This window comes from Phoenix dactylifera, chromosome 10 (assembly GCF_051530095.1).
Source record: "Phoenix dactylifera cultivar Ajwa chromosome 10, Ajwa_hap1_PhDact_Kaust_v1.1, whole genome shotgun sequence".
Taxonomy (NCBI): domain Eukaryota; kingdom Viridiplantae; phylum Streptophyta; class Magnoliopsida; order Arecales; family Arecaceae; genus Phoenix; species Phoenix dactylifera.
Genome location: NC_143199.1, coordinates 12,243,800 through 12,261,229, shown reverse-complemented (window position 1 = coordinate 12,261,229; position 17,430 = coordinate 12,243,800). Strand labels below are relative to the sequence as shown.

Genomic DNA, 17,430 nt, shown 5'->3' with positions numbered 1-17,430 from the left:
TTTTCCATAGTGCTTCTTCTGTTGAGGGCATTCGGAGCGGATGTGTCCCGGTCTCTTGCAATCATACATATGATTGGGTCTCTTTCTTTTTCTTTTTCCTTTTTCCAATCATTTCTCCCTCCAAACTTCTTTCTTGGGAAGGGTTTCTTTCTTCTCATGAATTTTTTGAACTTTCTTACTATTAAGCCCAAGTCTTCATCTTCACTTTCTTCTTCACTCTCACTGCTTTCTTCTTCACAAGCACTTGAAGTAGCCTTGAGGGCGATTGTCTTCTTCTTTGGCACATCTTCTTCATGTTGCTTCATTGTGAGCTCATACGTCATCAATGAGCCCAACAATTCTTCAAGTGCCAAAGTGTTGAGGTCTTTAGCTTCTACGATCGCCGTGACCTTCGCTTCCCAAACTTTTGGCAAGGACCTGAGAATTTTTCTCACAAGTTCTGAGTTAGTATAAGATTTATCCAAATTTTTTAGACCATTTATTATATCCGTGAAGCGTGTGAACATGCATGAGATAGTTTCGTTAGGTTCCATTTTAAATAACTCATATTTGTGGACTAACATGTTCATTTTAGACTCTTTGACTTGATTAGTACCCTCGTGGGTAACTTCAAGCCTATCCCATATTTCCTTGGCAGAACTACAGGTGGAAACTCTATTAAACTCGTTTACATCTAGAGCACAAAACAATGAATTCATGGCTCTAGCATTGAGTTGAACCATCCTACTATCATTCTCATCCCAATCCTCTTCAGGTTTGGGAACTTGAACGCCATTAACTATGTGATATGGTTCGTGTGGTCCTTTGATTATGACCCTCCACAAGGCATAATCTTGTGCTTGAATAAAAATTCTCATTCTAGTCTTCCAATAGGAATAATTTGTCCCATTGAAGAGTGGAGGTCTATTGGTTGCCTGCCCCTCAGCAGGAACATTGTTGAAGGGTGTTGCCATCTTGATCTTTGGCAAAGACGGTTAAGTCCTCAAGAATACACAGAGCACCTGCTCTGATACCACTTGTTGCCCAGAGATGGTCACCCAAGAGGGGGGTGAATTGGGTGTTTTAAAACTTTTGTCTAATTAAAAGAAAACACACAAGTGTATGTGCTAAAGTAAAGATAGAGTTATAAGCACAGTCAATAGCAAACACAAAGATTTATAGTGGTTCGGAGCTTCCACTGCTCCTACATCCACTCCCCAAACACCTTTGGGAATTTTCACTATAATCAGTGATTACAGTCCGGTAGTTTTGCGAGTACACTACCCAACTCGTTGTTTTACCCCGGGCTAACAACGAACCCTACAATCCCCCAATTCATCAAAATCCATTAGGGGGTCAACAATGGAATCTATCGATCTTGGTAGATAAAAAGTGATCCTATGTGATTTATTAGACTGAGTTCGTAAGACCTCGGCCGGGGCAGTATATACAGTGGAGAAAGAGTTTTTCCACTCTCGAACTTAAGTCGAATAAATCTAGATATATGACAGACGACGGGGTTTGACGTGTTATCCATGACCTCAATTCTGTAGGGATCCACGATAGAAGGACTGTATCATACGATAACTGCACCTAGAGGTTCATCATTCGATTCTGCTGGGTAGCCACTACATGCTGCTAGGTGTCACTAGTGGATGGTGAGACTCACAGGGACCATCTTGATGGTCGATGATCTCTGGTGAGTTGAGTTGGAATTGTTCCAACCCAATGAAAGAAGTTTTCAATGATATTGTAATAGAGATCGCAATATATCTCACTACCAGACAGAATAGAACCTATGGGGTCACACACATTAGAGGTACTGACCGATCCAATGGTTGAATTGTGATTAGAAATCACAAATAATCAATTTGATTGATAATTGGTTAACCCGCTAAGAGTTAATGAGTTGAAGAAGAATAATTGCAATCGAATTGCAATTTAATTTAATTAATTGGATTTAATTAATTAGACTTGATCGTGAGTCCTACTTGGATTAGGATTTCAAATTAAATTAGAGTCCTACTTGAAGTAGGATTTCTAAAGTCCTAATTGGATTAGGACAAAAATTGAATAAGTCCTAATTGGATTAAGAGTTCTTAAGTCCTAATTAATTTTAATCTAATAAATTAAGATGGCTCCTAATTGGATTAGGATTAAAGAGTTCAATTGAGTCATGGTTCAATTGAATCCTAATTAGATTAGGATTTGAATGAAAGAAGGAATTGGGTTCACCTAATCCTCTTTAGAAGAGAATTAGACCCTATCTATGTGGCTACACCACCCCACTTAATATGATTAAGTGGGGTGTGATTAAAGAGGGACTAAGAGGGAGGGGCCCACACCCCTCCCATGCCTTTTACGTGAAGAAAAGAGAGAGGGGTGTACCGCCCCTCCTCTTTTCTAAAAGATAAACATGGAGCTCCTATTTTTTAGGATCTCCACACGGCTAATTAAAAGAGGGAAAGGGGCCCACGCCAAAGGAGGGATTTTCAACCCCCTTTCAGCCGTGAAAAGACCCTCTCTAATCCCTGTTAGCAGCAGCCAACAAAAAAAAAAAAAAAAAAAGGAGGCGTTGGCTCTCCTTTCTCCCTTCCTTCTTCCACCAAAATAAAAAGGCTGCAACTTGTTGCTTCCTTTTTATTCTTCTTTCTCCAATCCTTCTTGTTCAAGGGAGAGCAATCAAGGAGTTGTTTGCTGCAAGAAGAAAGAGATTCATCCATCCAAAGTCTTCTTTGCAAGGGAGCTAGCACCCCGGGGAGATTCAAAGGCTTCAAACGGTCCTCTGCCTCGTGTGGATACCCGTAGAGGCCGGACGCATGTGCGGCTTCAAACGAACCTTCCAACAACTCCACGATCATCAGATTTGCGGTGATCATCTACCCGCACAAGATGAAGATCTGATCTTCCTAATATTATGTAAAAGTATTTAATCCTAATCTATCTATGAACGATGGTTTTAAAATACGTTCATGCGTAATGAACGGGATCTCGTGCATGTCTTCCGCTGCACGTAGAATTTTTCTAGAATTTTCTGCGGCGTGCGAGGGATCCCAACAGTGGTATCAGAGCCAGATTTCGTAGATTAAGATGAGGATTAAAAGATTAAGGCATAATAGATCAGAAAATTTAAAGATTATGCATGCTGAATTTTTCTGCATGCAGAATTTTCAGCTTGCTAATTTTTCTGCATGCTGATTTTCTATGCAATTAGATTAATGATTCTATTGATTTGTTAATGAGATTACAAATATTTAGAATCATATCTTGCATGATCAACAACTCATGGGATGACATAATCTGTTAAATATTCAGATCTATAAATTATAATCAATGCATGAGATGTATTTGGTGATGATCATGGATGGACCCTTTAATTATGCTTAAATGTTCTGCAATGTCTGAGATCTTCTGTGATGTTATGTGATGGCATGTAAATCAGATTTTCAGATGCTTGCGTGCATCTTATATTGATGTATTAGAGACCTGCGTGTCCCATGAAAAGGGATTGTAACTATTATTTAATTTTATTTATTTTTAAAGTTATCTGGGATGTAATCTGTCACGCCCCCGGCCCGAGATCGCGAGCCGGGGGTCGCGCCAACCGCCGCACACCTGTAGGAAACTCTTCCCACGAGCATGCAAGGCATCTAAACCAAAACACCTCAATTATGAAATTCTAAAATAATTTAGCTGAATAAATGCGATCTTATTCCATTGACTAACTCAAGTCATAAGGTCTCACAAGTCTAAATATGCAGCGGAATAATCATTTACCAACATGCAGAAACCTAGTTCTTAAAATAACAAAAGTCCACCAATCATAATAAATGTCCATAATAACAAATCAACTTAAATAACCCTAATCTAAGATAACTTGTGCCACAATCCTTTTAGTCGCTCTTCCATTTTGAATCTCCAATAGACTAGTTCTCGAAATCTGTAAAACAACAAGAGATGGTATAATGAGCTAGACAGCCCAGTAAGTAATGAACACTCTAGCTAGATAAATCAAGCAATAATAAGTGAAAAATAAATAAATATACAGTTCCAAAGTATAAGTCAAATATTTCTTAAATTCATAAGATTCTTTTCGCGGTTTCAAGATTCTTTCACATATTCAATTCATCTTGTCGATCCTGGACTATGACCACATGTTCCCTATGGCAGGGTCATCAACACCGGCTAATCTTCTTGCGGTGAGTCCTTCAGGACAGACAATTGCCAATGTATCTGCCCCCATTGGCGGGGTCCTCAACATAGCCAGGTCGAAGTTCAATTAGTTCTCTATTTCATATTTCAGCTGTGAAAACATACAATGTCAAAATCAAATACCGTTCATATCTTAATTTCTTTCAATATATTAGATTCAACTCAACAACCAGAAACTATGACCATATGTTCCCTATGGCAGGGTCATATCACCGACTATTCTTCTTGCGGTACCAATGTATTAGCCCCCATTGGCAGGGTCCTCAACATAGCCCGACTGCAAGTCTGAATCTATTTCAGGTCATTATCTTTTCTTCATTATGTTCAGTGTTTCAAGCCGAAGAGTACAATGTCAGAGCAAGTAAATACAATTCAAATCTAAAGCAAATACGTTCAATCAGAGTCATATAATATTCTAAAAAAAATATTCATATAATCTATGCATCAAATTCGAAATCACAAATAATTCGATTCGTAAAACAGATATTTAGTTTGTCGATAACTCTAGTAAAGAGGTTACATCACTTACCTTGTGAACGCGATCCACAAAAAATCTAATTAATTCCGCAAATCCCTCGCAGAACCTAATATTCAAAAACCATTTTTTTCTTTTAAAATTCATCACAATATATATATACAAAGACTTAAATTTTTAATATCCTCCCATGGGTGGCCCTGCAGGAGTGCCTAGCACCCCGAGTGCGGGTTCATACCCGTAAACCACCCCCCTCTCTTATTCATTTTTTTTTCTTTTTCTTCTTTTCTTTTTCTTTTTCCTTCTTTTCTTTTTTTTTCTTTCCTTTCTTCTTTTCTCTCCCGACTCCCCCTCTTCTCCTTCGGTGAAACAGGGGGTCCCGTGACCCCCCCCTCTTCTTCTTCTTCCCTCTTGATCGGACTCCGGGGCGGCCATGGTGGTCGGCCCCGACGGCGGCAGGAGGCGGCGGAACAAGCCCGACCACCCCCGGCGGCAAGCGGCGGCGAGCACGCCGGCGGCTAACGCATCAAGCCGAAGTAAAGCATCCCCTTTTTTTTTTTTGGGCCAAAATCCGACGATCGGCCGGCTCAAAATCACCACTCACCATGGCTAATCACCAAACAAGGAGAAGGAGAAGTTTACCTTAGCCCCGACGAAGATCCGGCGCCTCTCTTCTCCGGCGGCAAGGAAGAAGAAGACCACCCGGTGCCGTGGCTTTTCTCTCTCTCTCTCTCTCCCTCTCTCTCGGTGGCAACACGAAGAAGAACCCCCCCTGCGTGCGGCGGCTCTCTCTTTCGGTTGGCTTAAAGGAGGAGAGGAAGGGGAAGGAAGCCCTAAAACAGGGCTCCTCCTTCTTCGGGATGGAGGATCCATCCCGCTGCCTCACGTGCAACGGTTTAGGACTGGGCCGGTCGAGTGGACTGGGCCCAGTTCCGGGTTCTTACATCCCACCCTCCTAAAAAGAAAATTTCGTCCCCAAAATTTCCATACCTGCAGTTTCAAAAAAGTTGAGGGTATTTCTGCTTCATCTCATCTTCCAATTCCTAGGTAGCTTCTCTTTCTCTATGATGGCTCCACTGCAACTTGACATAAGGTATAACACGGTGTCTCAAAACTTGATCTTTTCTGTCCACTATCCGCACTGGATGCTCCTTATATGATAGATCTTCTCTAACTTGTAACGGCTCAAGCTCCGTGACACTACTTGGGTCTGGTGATGCAAACCTCAACAAACCTGTCGTGAGACCCAACAACAAAAGTTTGGAAAATCAATTCCCAGATCGTCCAAAAAGGTTAAAAGGAAAGGAATATAGACCCCGTTGCTATAAAGAGCAAGAAACCTATATTATCAAAGGATTAGGAATATTGACCCCGTGACTATAGAGAGTCAGAAACCAATATTATCAAGGGTTGGAGGTTCAAGTGGTTGTACTTGAAACTACCGTAAGTTCTACACAAGAACAATAGAGAGAAAATTCTCACAAAAAGATTATATTTCGGAATTGCTTGATTACAAGTGAAAACACCAAGTATTTATAGGCAAAACAAGCCTTGGGTGCATTGAACCAACTAGAAAAAACATTAAATGAAAGTTGGTGAAGATGAAAGGAATACTACTTAAAGTCTTGGCAGCAATTAATTAACCTTGGGAAGTTGCAGCAAAACTCCCAACCATTTTGACTAGGTTCATCCTTCATTTGCAAGCCTCAAAAATGTCCTTCAGCCTTCCAAAAGCCTATGATAAATGCACCATAAAGAGGAGTCCGAATTTGAAAGGATTAGACTCTTCTTTTTCATGTTTAAATAATTAATTGCGCTGGATATTGTCGAAATGGACTTGCCACATATTAACCATCTTCAAGTCCAAATCTTCATGTGGACTAGAACCTTCTCCTTGGGCTTGAGTTAATAAACTTTGGACAGCTTCTTGAAGTTTCTTGGCCCGAGCTCTTGTGATTGGCCCAATTGGAATCTCCACATCATCTTGAGCATCTTCTTTGTCCTTGTCAAAGTCCCTGAGCTGGATCATATCATTCCCTCCTTCTTGAAAAGGATTCGTCCTCGAATCAAGATCTGCATAAAAGGGAGAAAGATCAGAAACATTAAAGGTAGAACTAATATCAAACTCACCTTTAAGATCAATCTTGTAAGCATTGTCATTGATCTTTTCCAGTACTTCATAAGGACCATTCCCACGTGGATTGAGCTTTGATTTTCGTTGGCTAGGGAATCTCTCTTTGCGAAAATGTACCCAAACCAAGTCTCCTGGTTGGAAAATGACTTCCTTTCTCCCTTTATTGGCATGGGCAGCAGCTTGCTCATTTCATTTAAGGATATGTTGGCGTGCTTCTTCATGGATTTTCTTCACCTTTTCAGCTTTCTTCTTCCCATCTAAACTGGTAATCTTGTTAACAGGTAAAGGAAGTAAATCCAATGGAGTTAATGGGTTAAAACCATAAACAACTTCAAATGGTGAATAAGAAGTAGAAGAATGCACAGTTCTATTATAAGCAAATTCAATAAAAGGAATGCAATCTTCCCAAGTCTTCAAATTCTTTTTAATTATAGCACGCAACAAAGTACCTAAAGTCCGATTCACAACCTCTGTTTGACCATCTGTTTGAGGGTGACAAGTAGTAGAAAATAACAAAGTTGTTCCCAATTTACCCCACAAAACTCGCCAGAAATGACTAAGGAACTTAACATCCCTATCACTAACAATTGTCTTAGGGAGACCATGAAGACGAACAACTTTCCTAAAAAACAATTCAGCAATATGAACGGCATCATCAGTTTTATGACAAGGGATAAAATGCGCCATTTTAGAAAATCGGTCTACAACAACAAAAATTGAATCTTTTCCCCTTCTAGTTCTAGGTAAACCTAAAACAAAATCCATAGAAACATCAGTCCAAGGGTGACTAGGAATAGGTAAAGCTTTATATAATCCATGAGGCTTCACTCTTGATTTGGCCTTTTTGCAAGTGACACATCTGTTGCAAATTCTGTCAACATCTCTTTTCATGTGAGGCCAAAAGAAATGTTCTTTCAAAATTTCCAGAGTTTTAAAAATACCAAAATGTCCCATTAATCCTCCCTCATGAGACTCCCTGACAAGAAGCTCACGTAAAGAACACTTCGGAACGCAAAGCTTATTTTCCCGAAATAAGTACCCATCTTGCTTGTAAAATTTTTCAAAAGGTTTTGTTTCACAAGCTTCAAAAACTGTTGAAAACTCAGAATCTTGTGGGTACAACTCCTTGATATGTTCAAACCCCAAAAACTTTGCTGAAAGAGTAGATAGAAGAATATACCTTCTTGATAACGCATCAGCAACAATATTATTTTTACCTTGCTTGTATTGGACAACATATGGGAACATCTCAATAAACTCAACCCAACGAGCATGCCTTCGATTAAGCTTACCTTGGCTCTTCAAATGCTTCAAAGATTCATGATCGGTGTGAATAACAAACTCCTTTGACCATAGGTAGTGTTGCCACGTCTCTAATGCTCTCACCAATGCATAGAGTTCTTTGTCATAGGTGGAGTAGTTCAAGGCAGCTCCGCTCAACTTCTCACTAAAGTAAGCCAAGGGTCTCTTATCTTGTATTAGGACAGCACCTATACCAATACCAGAAGCATCACATTCGATTTCAAAAGTTTTAGAGAAATTTGGTAAAAGTAATAAAGGGGCAGAACTTAGCTTTTCTTTCAAGGTGTTGAATACTTTCTCTTGTGCTTCACCCCATTTGAATTCAACACTTTTCTTGATGATTTCTGTCAATGGAGCAGCTATAGTGCTAAAGTTTGGAACAAACCTTCGGTAGAATCTCGCCAAGCCATGGAAGCTCCTAACTTCGGTGATGGTAGTTGGTGTAGGCCAGTCTTTGATTGTCTTTACCTTCTCTTCATCAACTTCTACACCTCTAGTACTTACAACAAAGCCAAGAAATACAACTTTGTCCAAACAAAATGTACACTTCTTAAGGTTAGCATACAATTGCTCTTTTCTTAGCTCAAATAAAACATTCTTTAAATGCCCTAAGTGTTCATGCAAGTTCTTGCTGTAAATCAATATGTCATCAAAGTAGACAACCACAAATTTTCCAATAAACTTACGCAAGACATGATTCATTGAGCGCATAAAAGTGCTGGGTGCATTAGTTAATCCAAAGGGCATAACTAACCACTCATAAAGTCCATGTTTTGTTTTAAAAGCAGTTTTCCACTCATCTCCCTCTTTCATTCGAATTTGATGATATCCAGATTTCAAATCAATTTTAGAAAAGATAGTGGAACCATGGAGTTCATCAAGCATGTCATCAAGACGGAGAATAGGATAACGATACTTTACCGTTATTTTGTTGATAGTACGGCAGTCAATGCACATCCTCCAAGTTCCATCTTTCTTGGGAACTAGCAAAACTGGAACAGCACATGGGCTCATGCTCTCTCTAACACGACCTTTGTTCATCAACTCTTCAACTTGTCTTCGCAATTCTTTTGCTTCTTCGGGGCTGCATCTATAAGCTGGTCTATTTGGAATTTGGGCACCCAGAACTAGGTCAATTTGATGTTCAATGCCTCTAATTGGTGGCAATCCTGGTGGCATCTCTTCTGGAAAAACATCTTGAAATTCCTGTAAAAGAGATATGGCAGTACTAGGCAAAGAATCATCAAGGTTAGTTGTTGAGAGATAAGCTTTCTTATACAAGATCAACATCATTGGCTTCTGTGAAACCATAGCTCTCTTAATCTCTCTTTATTTTGTATAGAAATTCACTTTTTTTTTCTCTTTCTTTTTCTCACTTTTCTTATCAGATTCTTTACTCACAATTTCTTTTGAACTCTCATTTTCATCCTTACTTTGTTTAGCACTGGTTGCTACAGATTTCTTGATTTGATTTTGCTCTTCAAGAACTTGACGAGGGGGTAAAGGAGCCAAAGTGATGTTTCTGCCATTCTTGGTAAAGCTGTACTTATTTTTGTAACCATCATGGAGGGTACGCCTATCAAATTGCCAAGGTCTTCCAAGCAATATGTGACTTGCTTGCATTGGAACCACATCACAGAGGACTTCATCAGAATATCTTCCAATGGAAAAAGATAGAAGTACCTGTTTTGTGACTTTTAATTCTCCACTATCATTAAGCCATTGAAGTCGATATGGATGAGGGTGCTTTTGAGTCTTCAACCCTAGCTTGTCCACCATCAGCTTGCTTGCCACATTCACACAACTTCCACCATCAATTATCAAACCACAAACTCTTTCTTTGACATGGCAGCGAGTGTAAAAGATATTCTCACGTTGTTGTTCATCATTGTCTGTTTGAGCTTGAACATGGAGGGCTCTAAGAACAACTAAGGCTTGACCAACAACAGCCTGCTCTATATCACTAGCATCTTCAAGTTGTGGCATAGACTCTTTATCATTTTCTTCTTCAGAAACAATATCCCCATTATCTAGCAAGATCATGGTTCTCTTGTTTGGGCATTGAGAAGAAATATGACCAAAGCCTTGACATCGAAAGCATTTAATATCACGATTTTTTTGAGTTTGGTTGGAAGAAGTACCTTTTTCAGATTGTTTGGTCATAGTTTTTTCTTCTTTAGGCCTAGAAGTAGGCTTTTCTTCTTGTTTTGGAGTAGGACTCCATTTGGACTTCCAATTAGATGAACCAGCAGCTTCATGCTTGGATGATGATCTTCCTCCTCTTTTAAGTTGCCTCTCAACTTTCATAGCCATATGGACCATATCTTCAATTTCCACATAATGTTGTAGTTCCACAACATTCGCAATCTCACGGTTGAGACCACAAATGAATCTAGCCATTGTTGCCTCTCTATCTTCTTCAACATTGGCACGAATCATGGTTATTTCCATCTCCTTATGGTATTCTTCAATAGATTTTGTTCCCTGTTTAAGACTTTGCAACTTCAAATGTAAGTCTCTATAATAGTGTGAAGGAACAAACCTTCTCCTCATGGTAGCTTTCATGTCATCCCAATTATCAATTGGACTCTCTCGGTTTCTTTTTCGACTTAGAACCAATTGGTCCCACCAAACAATTGCATAGTCAGTAAAAGAAACAGCTGCAAGCTTAACTTTCTTTTCCTCCGAATAGTTATGACAATCGAAAACAAGTTCCACTTTTCTTTCCCATTCAATGTAAGCATCAGGATCATTTTTACCTTGAAAAGGTGGGAGAGAAAGTTTAATCGAACCTGTGTTGCGATCGACAACATCTCTATTTTGATGCATGTGCTGGCGATGTCGTCTTGGTCTATGATCTCTTTGTCTTCGTATGGAAGCTAGGGAGGTTTCATCATCAAATTCTTCATTTTCACCTTCATAAGTATCAACATGATCAGCTGGAGGAATGGAGGGACGTCTGTTTTGCCTTCTCCCTCGTGGCATAGTGCCTTGCTGTATTTGATTCACTTGTTGGTCATTATGATCTAATCGTTCTCGGATTTCTTCAAGTTGGGCATTCATCCGCTGGAATTGTTGTTGCAGAGCTTGAATGTTCAATTTGGTGTCTATTGGTGCTTCCTCACTTCCGCCTTGAGACATGTTGTAAAAATGGAAAGAACCTCACCACTCCCTCACGTGTTTCACTCAAATATATTTCACTCAATCACTCGTCTTTGCACACAATGATTTGGCTTTTTCCCTCTGATGATCTCACACACTCTTGCCTTTTACCACTCAATTTTCTCTTAAAAGTTCTTGAGAAAACTAAGGTAAATTTCAAAGCAAAGCAAATGAAAAACCAACACACTTAAAAATACAGATTTTTGAGGGGAGTCAATATGGAAGCAACAAGTGTGAAGAGTTTAGGAACATAAATGATGGGAAGAAATGGATATGAAAAGAAAAGCAAAGAATATGAAAAGAAAGCAAATGGACTCCCCATATTGACTCCATTTGGACTCCATTTGGACTTCCAATTAGATGAACCAGCAGCTTCATGCTTGGATGATGATCTTCCTCCTCTTTTAAGTTGCCTCTCAACTTTCATAGCCATGTGGACCACATCTTCAATTTCCACATAATGTTGTAGTTCCACAACATTCGCAATCTCACGGTTGAGACCACAAATGAATCTAGCCATTGTTGTTAGATGTATGCCCTAGAAGCCAATTTGGCTGACACATTGTTGATTCTAGGGACATAATTTTGTACTTGACTATTTATTATTGAATAAATAAAAAGCATCTTTTCATTCATATTATTTATGTGTCTATGAATCGTCCAAGGAATTAATAAGATGATGATACATATTCTCAAGAGTTGAGAATTTAAGGCATGTATCATTGGTGATTAATTTCTAAATGCTCCTGATCAATGGATCATCACGAGGACGGTGATCGATCCGATCAGTGCACAGATCACTTTCCTTCTGGATGGACGAGACTTGAGTCCACAGTGTAGGGACACTGAAGTGATAGTGTAGGTGCTTGTTAGAGAACAAGGGTACTGAGCGTGACCAAGACAAGAAGTCACTTGGATGTCTATCCACTCGTCAGTGACTTGCTTGATGTTGCAGTAGTGTGACTGGTCCTTTGACCTGCGGTGCTTCGGCTACTCACAGTGAGGTTATTGTAGTTTGACTGCACACATACATGGTCTCTAGCCATATGGGTCCATGCAGTGTAGATTGGCTGCAGTAAGTTCACTGTAGGAGTAGGGTATGCACCTATAAGGAATCTATTGACCTTGATAGAAGAGGAGTGATCCTATGTGATTTGTTAGACTGAGTTCTAAGACCTTGGCCAGGGCAGTAATATAAAGTGGAAAAAGAGTTTTCCATTAGCGAACTCAAGTCGAATAAATCTTGACATATGACAGACGATGGGGTTTGACGAGTTGTCCATGACCTCCGCCCTGTAGGGATCCACGATAGTAGGACTGTATCACACGTTAACTGCACCTAGAGGTTCATCATTCCATTCTGCTGGGTAGCCACTACATGCTGCTAGGTGTCACTGGTGGATGGTGGGACTCATAGGGATTATCTTGATGATCGATAAACCCTAATGAGTTGAGTTGGAATCGTTCCAACCCATTGAAAGGAGTTTTCAATGATATTGAGATAGAGATCACAATATATCTCACTACCAGTCAGAATAGAACCTATGGGGTCACACACACTAGAAGTATTGACCGATCCGATGGTTGAAATCGTGATTAGGAATCACAAGTAATCAATTTGATTGATAAGAAGTTGAAGAAGGAACAAAGGGAATTAATTAATTGGACTTGAAACAAGAGTCCTACTTCGAGTAGGATACCTAGAGTCCTAATTGGATTAGGACTGGGAATCCTAGTTGGAGTAGGACTGGAATTCCTACTTGGAATAGGATTCCTATAATCCTAATGAGATTAGGAATTTTGAATTAAAATTGGATTCCTACTTGGAGTAGGATTCCTAGAAATCCTAATTGGATTAGGACTTCGGATTCAAATAGAGTCCTAATTGGATTAGGACTAAAATTAAATACATCCTAATTGGATTAGGATTCCTTAAGTCTAAATTAATTATTAATCTAATGAATCAACATGACTCCTAATTGGATTAGGATTGAAGAGTTCAATTGAGTCATGGTTCATTCAAGTCCTAATTGGATTAGGACTAGCCTAGATTGGATCCAAATTGGTTCACCCTTGGGCTAAGCCTAATTGGATTAAGGCTAAACCACATTAGGGCCTCCCAATCCTCATTAGATGAGGATTAGGGCAACATGAGAGGGAGGGGCTCACGCCCCTCCTCCTTGGATCTCTTGGTGCGGCAACAAGAGGGGCCGGCGCCCCTCTTGGTAATACATCAAGGGCTCCTAACTTGTAGGAGCCCTAGATGTTATAAAAGGAGGACTCTTGGGGGCTGACCTAATAGATATAGGAATCCCCCTCCTCTCCATCACGTGGCCACCCTCTCCCTCCCTTGGTTCAGCCGCCAGCAAGAAGAAGGGAAAAAGAAGCCATGGCGCCTTCCTCTTCCTCCTTTCCTCCTTCCAACGCAGGAAAAAGAAAGTAGGCTGCAGGGGCCTTGCTTCTTCCTCTTCTTCTTCCTTCTTCTTCCTCCTCTCAAGTACATTCATGAGTTGAAAGAAAGAGAGGAGATCAGCCATCAAAAGTTATCTCTGCAAGGGAGCTAGCACCCCGGTGAGATAGAAAGCTTGGATCGGATCCTGCTTCGTGTGGATACCCGTAGAGGCCGGACGTTTGAACGGCTTCAAGCGAACCCTCTTCCAAAAACCACGAATTCAGATTTGCGGTGATCATCTACCCGCGCAAGGTGAAGATCTGATCTTCCTAATAGTTTTAAAAGTTTTAATTCTTACCTAATTACGAAAGGTCTCGAAACAATGTTCATGCGATGAACGTAGATCCCGTGCATGCCGATTCCGCTGCCATCTGAAAAATTTTTGAAATATCAGCGGCGTGGGCGGGTTACCAACAGTGGTATCAGAGCCTAGGCTTCGTAGATTAAGGTAAGAATTAAATATCTAAAGGCTTATTAGATCTGAAAATTGAATGATCATGCATGCTGAAAAATTCTGCATGCAGATTTTTCAGGGGTGCTGATTTTTGCATGCTGATTTTTATGTGATAAAAAGATGATTCTAATTACATTGTTAATGGGATTACAAAGTTTAGAATCATGATTAGCATGATCAGCGACCTATGTCATGATATAATCAGTTAGTTTTCAGATCTGAAAATTATAATTGTTGCATACGGTGATGATCATAGGATTCAAACCCTTTTGGTATCAAATGTAATGACCTGCGATGTGATCTGTGATGTCATGTAATTTTTTAGATGCTTGCATGCATCTTATTTGATGTTTTGAGAGGCCTGCGTGCCTCCTGAAAGGGGATGTAATTTATTTTTATTTTTATTTTACATCTGGTTGTATTTCTGTAATGTGATGTACATCAACGATCAAGCTGAAGCAAAGGCATGAGATGAAAGGTGATCTAAGCGGTTGATGGCGATGGGATCAAGAGTTGATCAAGGATCGAATCAAGGAGGCTTGGAACCAATTCAAGAGTTGAAGACCACTTGATCGATTGATGTGCATGTGCTTGTAATACGACCTAATTAGAATCCATGATCATCACCTATTTAAAGTTTAGCTTTAATTTGATGCTGCGATTATAACTGCCTGTGATGTGCCGTTTACATGTGATGTGAATGCGAGTCGGGTAGATAGGTTTACATATGATGTAGCAAACCCAATTGAGACCTAAATCAAAACCTCCTCAATCAAGTCGAGAGTGAACCGACATGAGCAAGTCATATTAGATTAATTGATCTAATTGGTGTCTAGGAAAGCATGAAAGGTGGTTACTTAATTAGGACCTTACTCTTTGAGTAAGGGGAGCCTCCCACCTGCTTACCTGGCCAATTGTTCGATTACCTCTTATGAAGGGCTCAAGTTGCAAACACTAAGACCTGATTAACCAATATTAAGTCAATAGGTCTTCCACTGTAGTAGAGCTGCTAAGGCCTTTCTGATGTTGATTTGTCTCGGCTGGACACAGTGGTCAAGTTGCATCGGGGGGCTGGACCTCTCTATAGACATGAGATGTTGTAGGATAAAGGTGGGGTTGGGCACCAATAACTGTTAGGTGAGGACCCAATGACGACTTTATTCCTACGGTTATACGGTGGGTCTGACTTAACTAAGAAATGGGACCAATAACTGTTAGGTGAGGTTTTCATGGCTTAGAGACCAAGTTACACTGCTACATGCTTGAGAAGCATTGTACAAGAGTTGTACACTCATCCATCTATGTGTCACCAATAACTGTTAGGTGAGGTGGCATGTAAATCGGTGGGACCGCAGTACCCACTAGAAATCCTAGTCGTGTGGGATTTCCGTTTCCCTACCAGGGGAGTGTGAGAGATTCGAGAAAATAGTGGGAGTTACATTTGTTCTAAAAGACCTTAGAACAGATTAGGATCAAGTACAAAAGTCTAACTAGAATCTTTACTCTCTGAGGATTATAAAGTCAGCTTCTAGACTCTTAACTCATATCCTATAGAACAACCGTTTGACCAAACCCAATTATAAAGATTGGCTCAGCAAATTTCAAAAATAGTTTTGAATTGTGAGAAATTTGGGTATATGCTAGACCATGGAATCCCCATGTTACCAATCCGTCCGATCACTGATTAGCATAAGACGCTTGTTAAGTGGACGAACAATAACAATAAAGTTAGGTGCTGCACAAAGGCATCCATGTCCAATGCATTACAATGCCAGCATGAGAACATAAAGATTGCCAGGGACATATTAAATCACCTGCAAAAGTTGTATGGTGATCAGAGTCACGCAGCTCGGTTTGAAGTATCCAAGAGGCTCTTCAAAGCCAAGATGAACGATGGGCAGTCTGTCCATGATCATGGTTTGACCATGATAAAGGACTTAGAGAAGCTTGAGAAGCTTGGCATGACCATGCACAAGGAATTGCAAACGGATTTGATCTCGCAATCCCTTCCAGCTTCATATGAATAGTTTATAGTAAACTACCATATGAACAAGGTTGTATGCACTAAAATAGAATTGTTAAATAAATTGGTAACTACCTTAGGAACCTTGAAGAAGTTCAAGGGGCATCGTTTTCGCTGTCAAGTTGGTTTCTACTTTCAAGAGAGAGTCTATTTGGAAGAAGAAGAAGCCTGCGAAGAAGCAGAAGACTAAGAAAACACCAAGTAAGGAAGTTCCAAAAAAAAAGCCAATTGCAAGGAAAAGTGTTTCCATTGCATCATGGACGGCCATTGGAAGAGGAACTGTCCTACATACATGGGAAGCATAAAGTACATGAAGGGTGACAGACCTTCAGAAGGTTTTTCAGATATGCTCAGGATACTTAGGGACTGTGACCTATTGCTAGCAGAAATTTGATTTCTGTATTTTATTTAGCATAGAAAGATTTTTATTTATTTGAAAAATTAAATAGATTTAACATGGTTTTAAGATTGACAGTCTCTATCACATACATATGGATGTATCTGTGAATATATCTGAGCAAACAGTGAATACCATAGGATCTAATAGATCCAAAAATGAGATAAATCTAAAGTATTTAAGGTACCTCAGGCTTGGCCATATAGGAGAAGACAGAATAAACAAATTGGAGAAACATGAGCTTTTGGGCTCATTGACTTTCGAGTCATATTTGATTTGTGAATTTTGCCTTCAAGGAAAGATGGCCAAATTATCCTTTGTAGGACACAGGGAGGTCCACTGAAATACTTACCCTAGTACACACTGATGTGTGTGGCCCATTCGATGTGCAGGCTAGGGGTTGTAATTTTTTACTTCATTTTACCGATGATTATTCACGGTATGGATATGTGTATGAGACACAAATATGAAACTTTTGAAAGGTTCAAAGAGTTTAAATATGAAGTAGAAAAACATATAGAAAAACTCACTAAGGTTCTTCGATCAGATCGAAGAGGTAAATACCTTAGTTGAGAGTTCCATGATTATCTCAAGGAGAATGGTATAGTTTTATAATGGACTCCTCCTGGTACACCTCAGTTCAACGGAGTGTCGGAGAGGAGGAATCGGACTCTATTGGATATGGTCCGATCCATGATGAGCTTCACTGATTTACCCTTCTCTCTTTAGATAGATGCCCTATTTTCAGCGATTTATTTATTGAATAGAGTTCCCTCTAAATCCATTCCTACCACACCGTATGAGATATGGCATGGTAAGAAACCAAGTCTGGGTCATCTC

At 39.9% G+C, this 17,430-nt stretch overlaps 1 protein-coding gene across 1 annotated transcript; it reads right to left on the bottom strand.

Annotated features, from left to right (window-relative positions):
- Positions 1-5,648: 5,648 nt before the first annotated feature.
- Positions 5,649-11,779, bottom strand: LOC149752686 (uncharacterized). Its single transcript, XM_089925692.1, has 4 exons — positions 9,679-11,779; positions 9,479-9,482; positions 9,060-9,308; positions 5,649-8,612 (listed from the first exon to the last, which is right to left on the bottom strand). The coding sequence occupies exons 1-4, from the start codon at positions 11,241-11,243 to the stop codon at positions 6,990-6,992; spliced, it is 3,441 nt and encodes a 1,146-aa protein (XP_089781818.1). The 5' UTR covers positions 11,244-11,779; the 3' UTR covers positions 5,649-6,989.
- Positions 11,780-17,430: the final 5,651 nt, after the last annotated feature.

Bases quoted from the DNA above. Each gene is read 5' to 3' on its own strand.
- LOC149752686 (XM_089925692.1), bottom strand. From the start codon at position 11,243: ATGTCTCAAGGCGGAAGTGAGGAAGCACCAATAGACACCAAATTGAAC. The intron at 8,613-9,059 runs ATGTGCATTGAC...GTATTTCTTGGC, and splicing joins AGAAAGATGGAACTTGGAGG to TTTGTTGTAAGTACTAGAGG.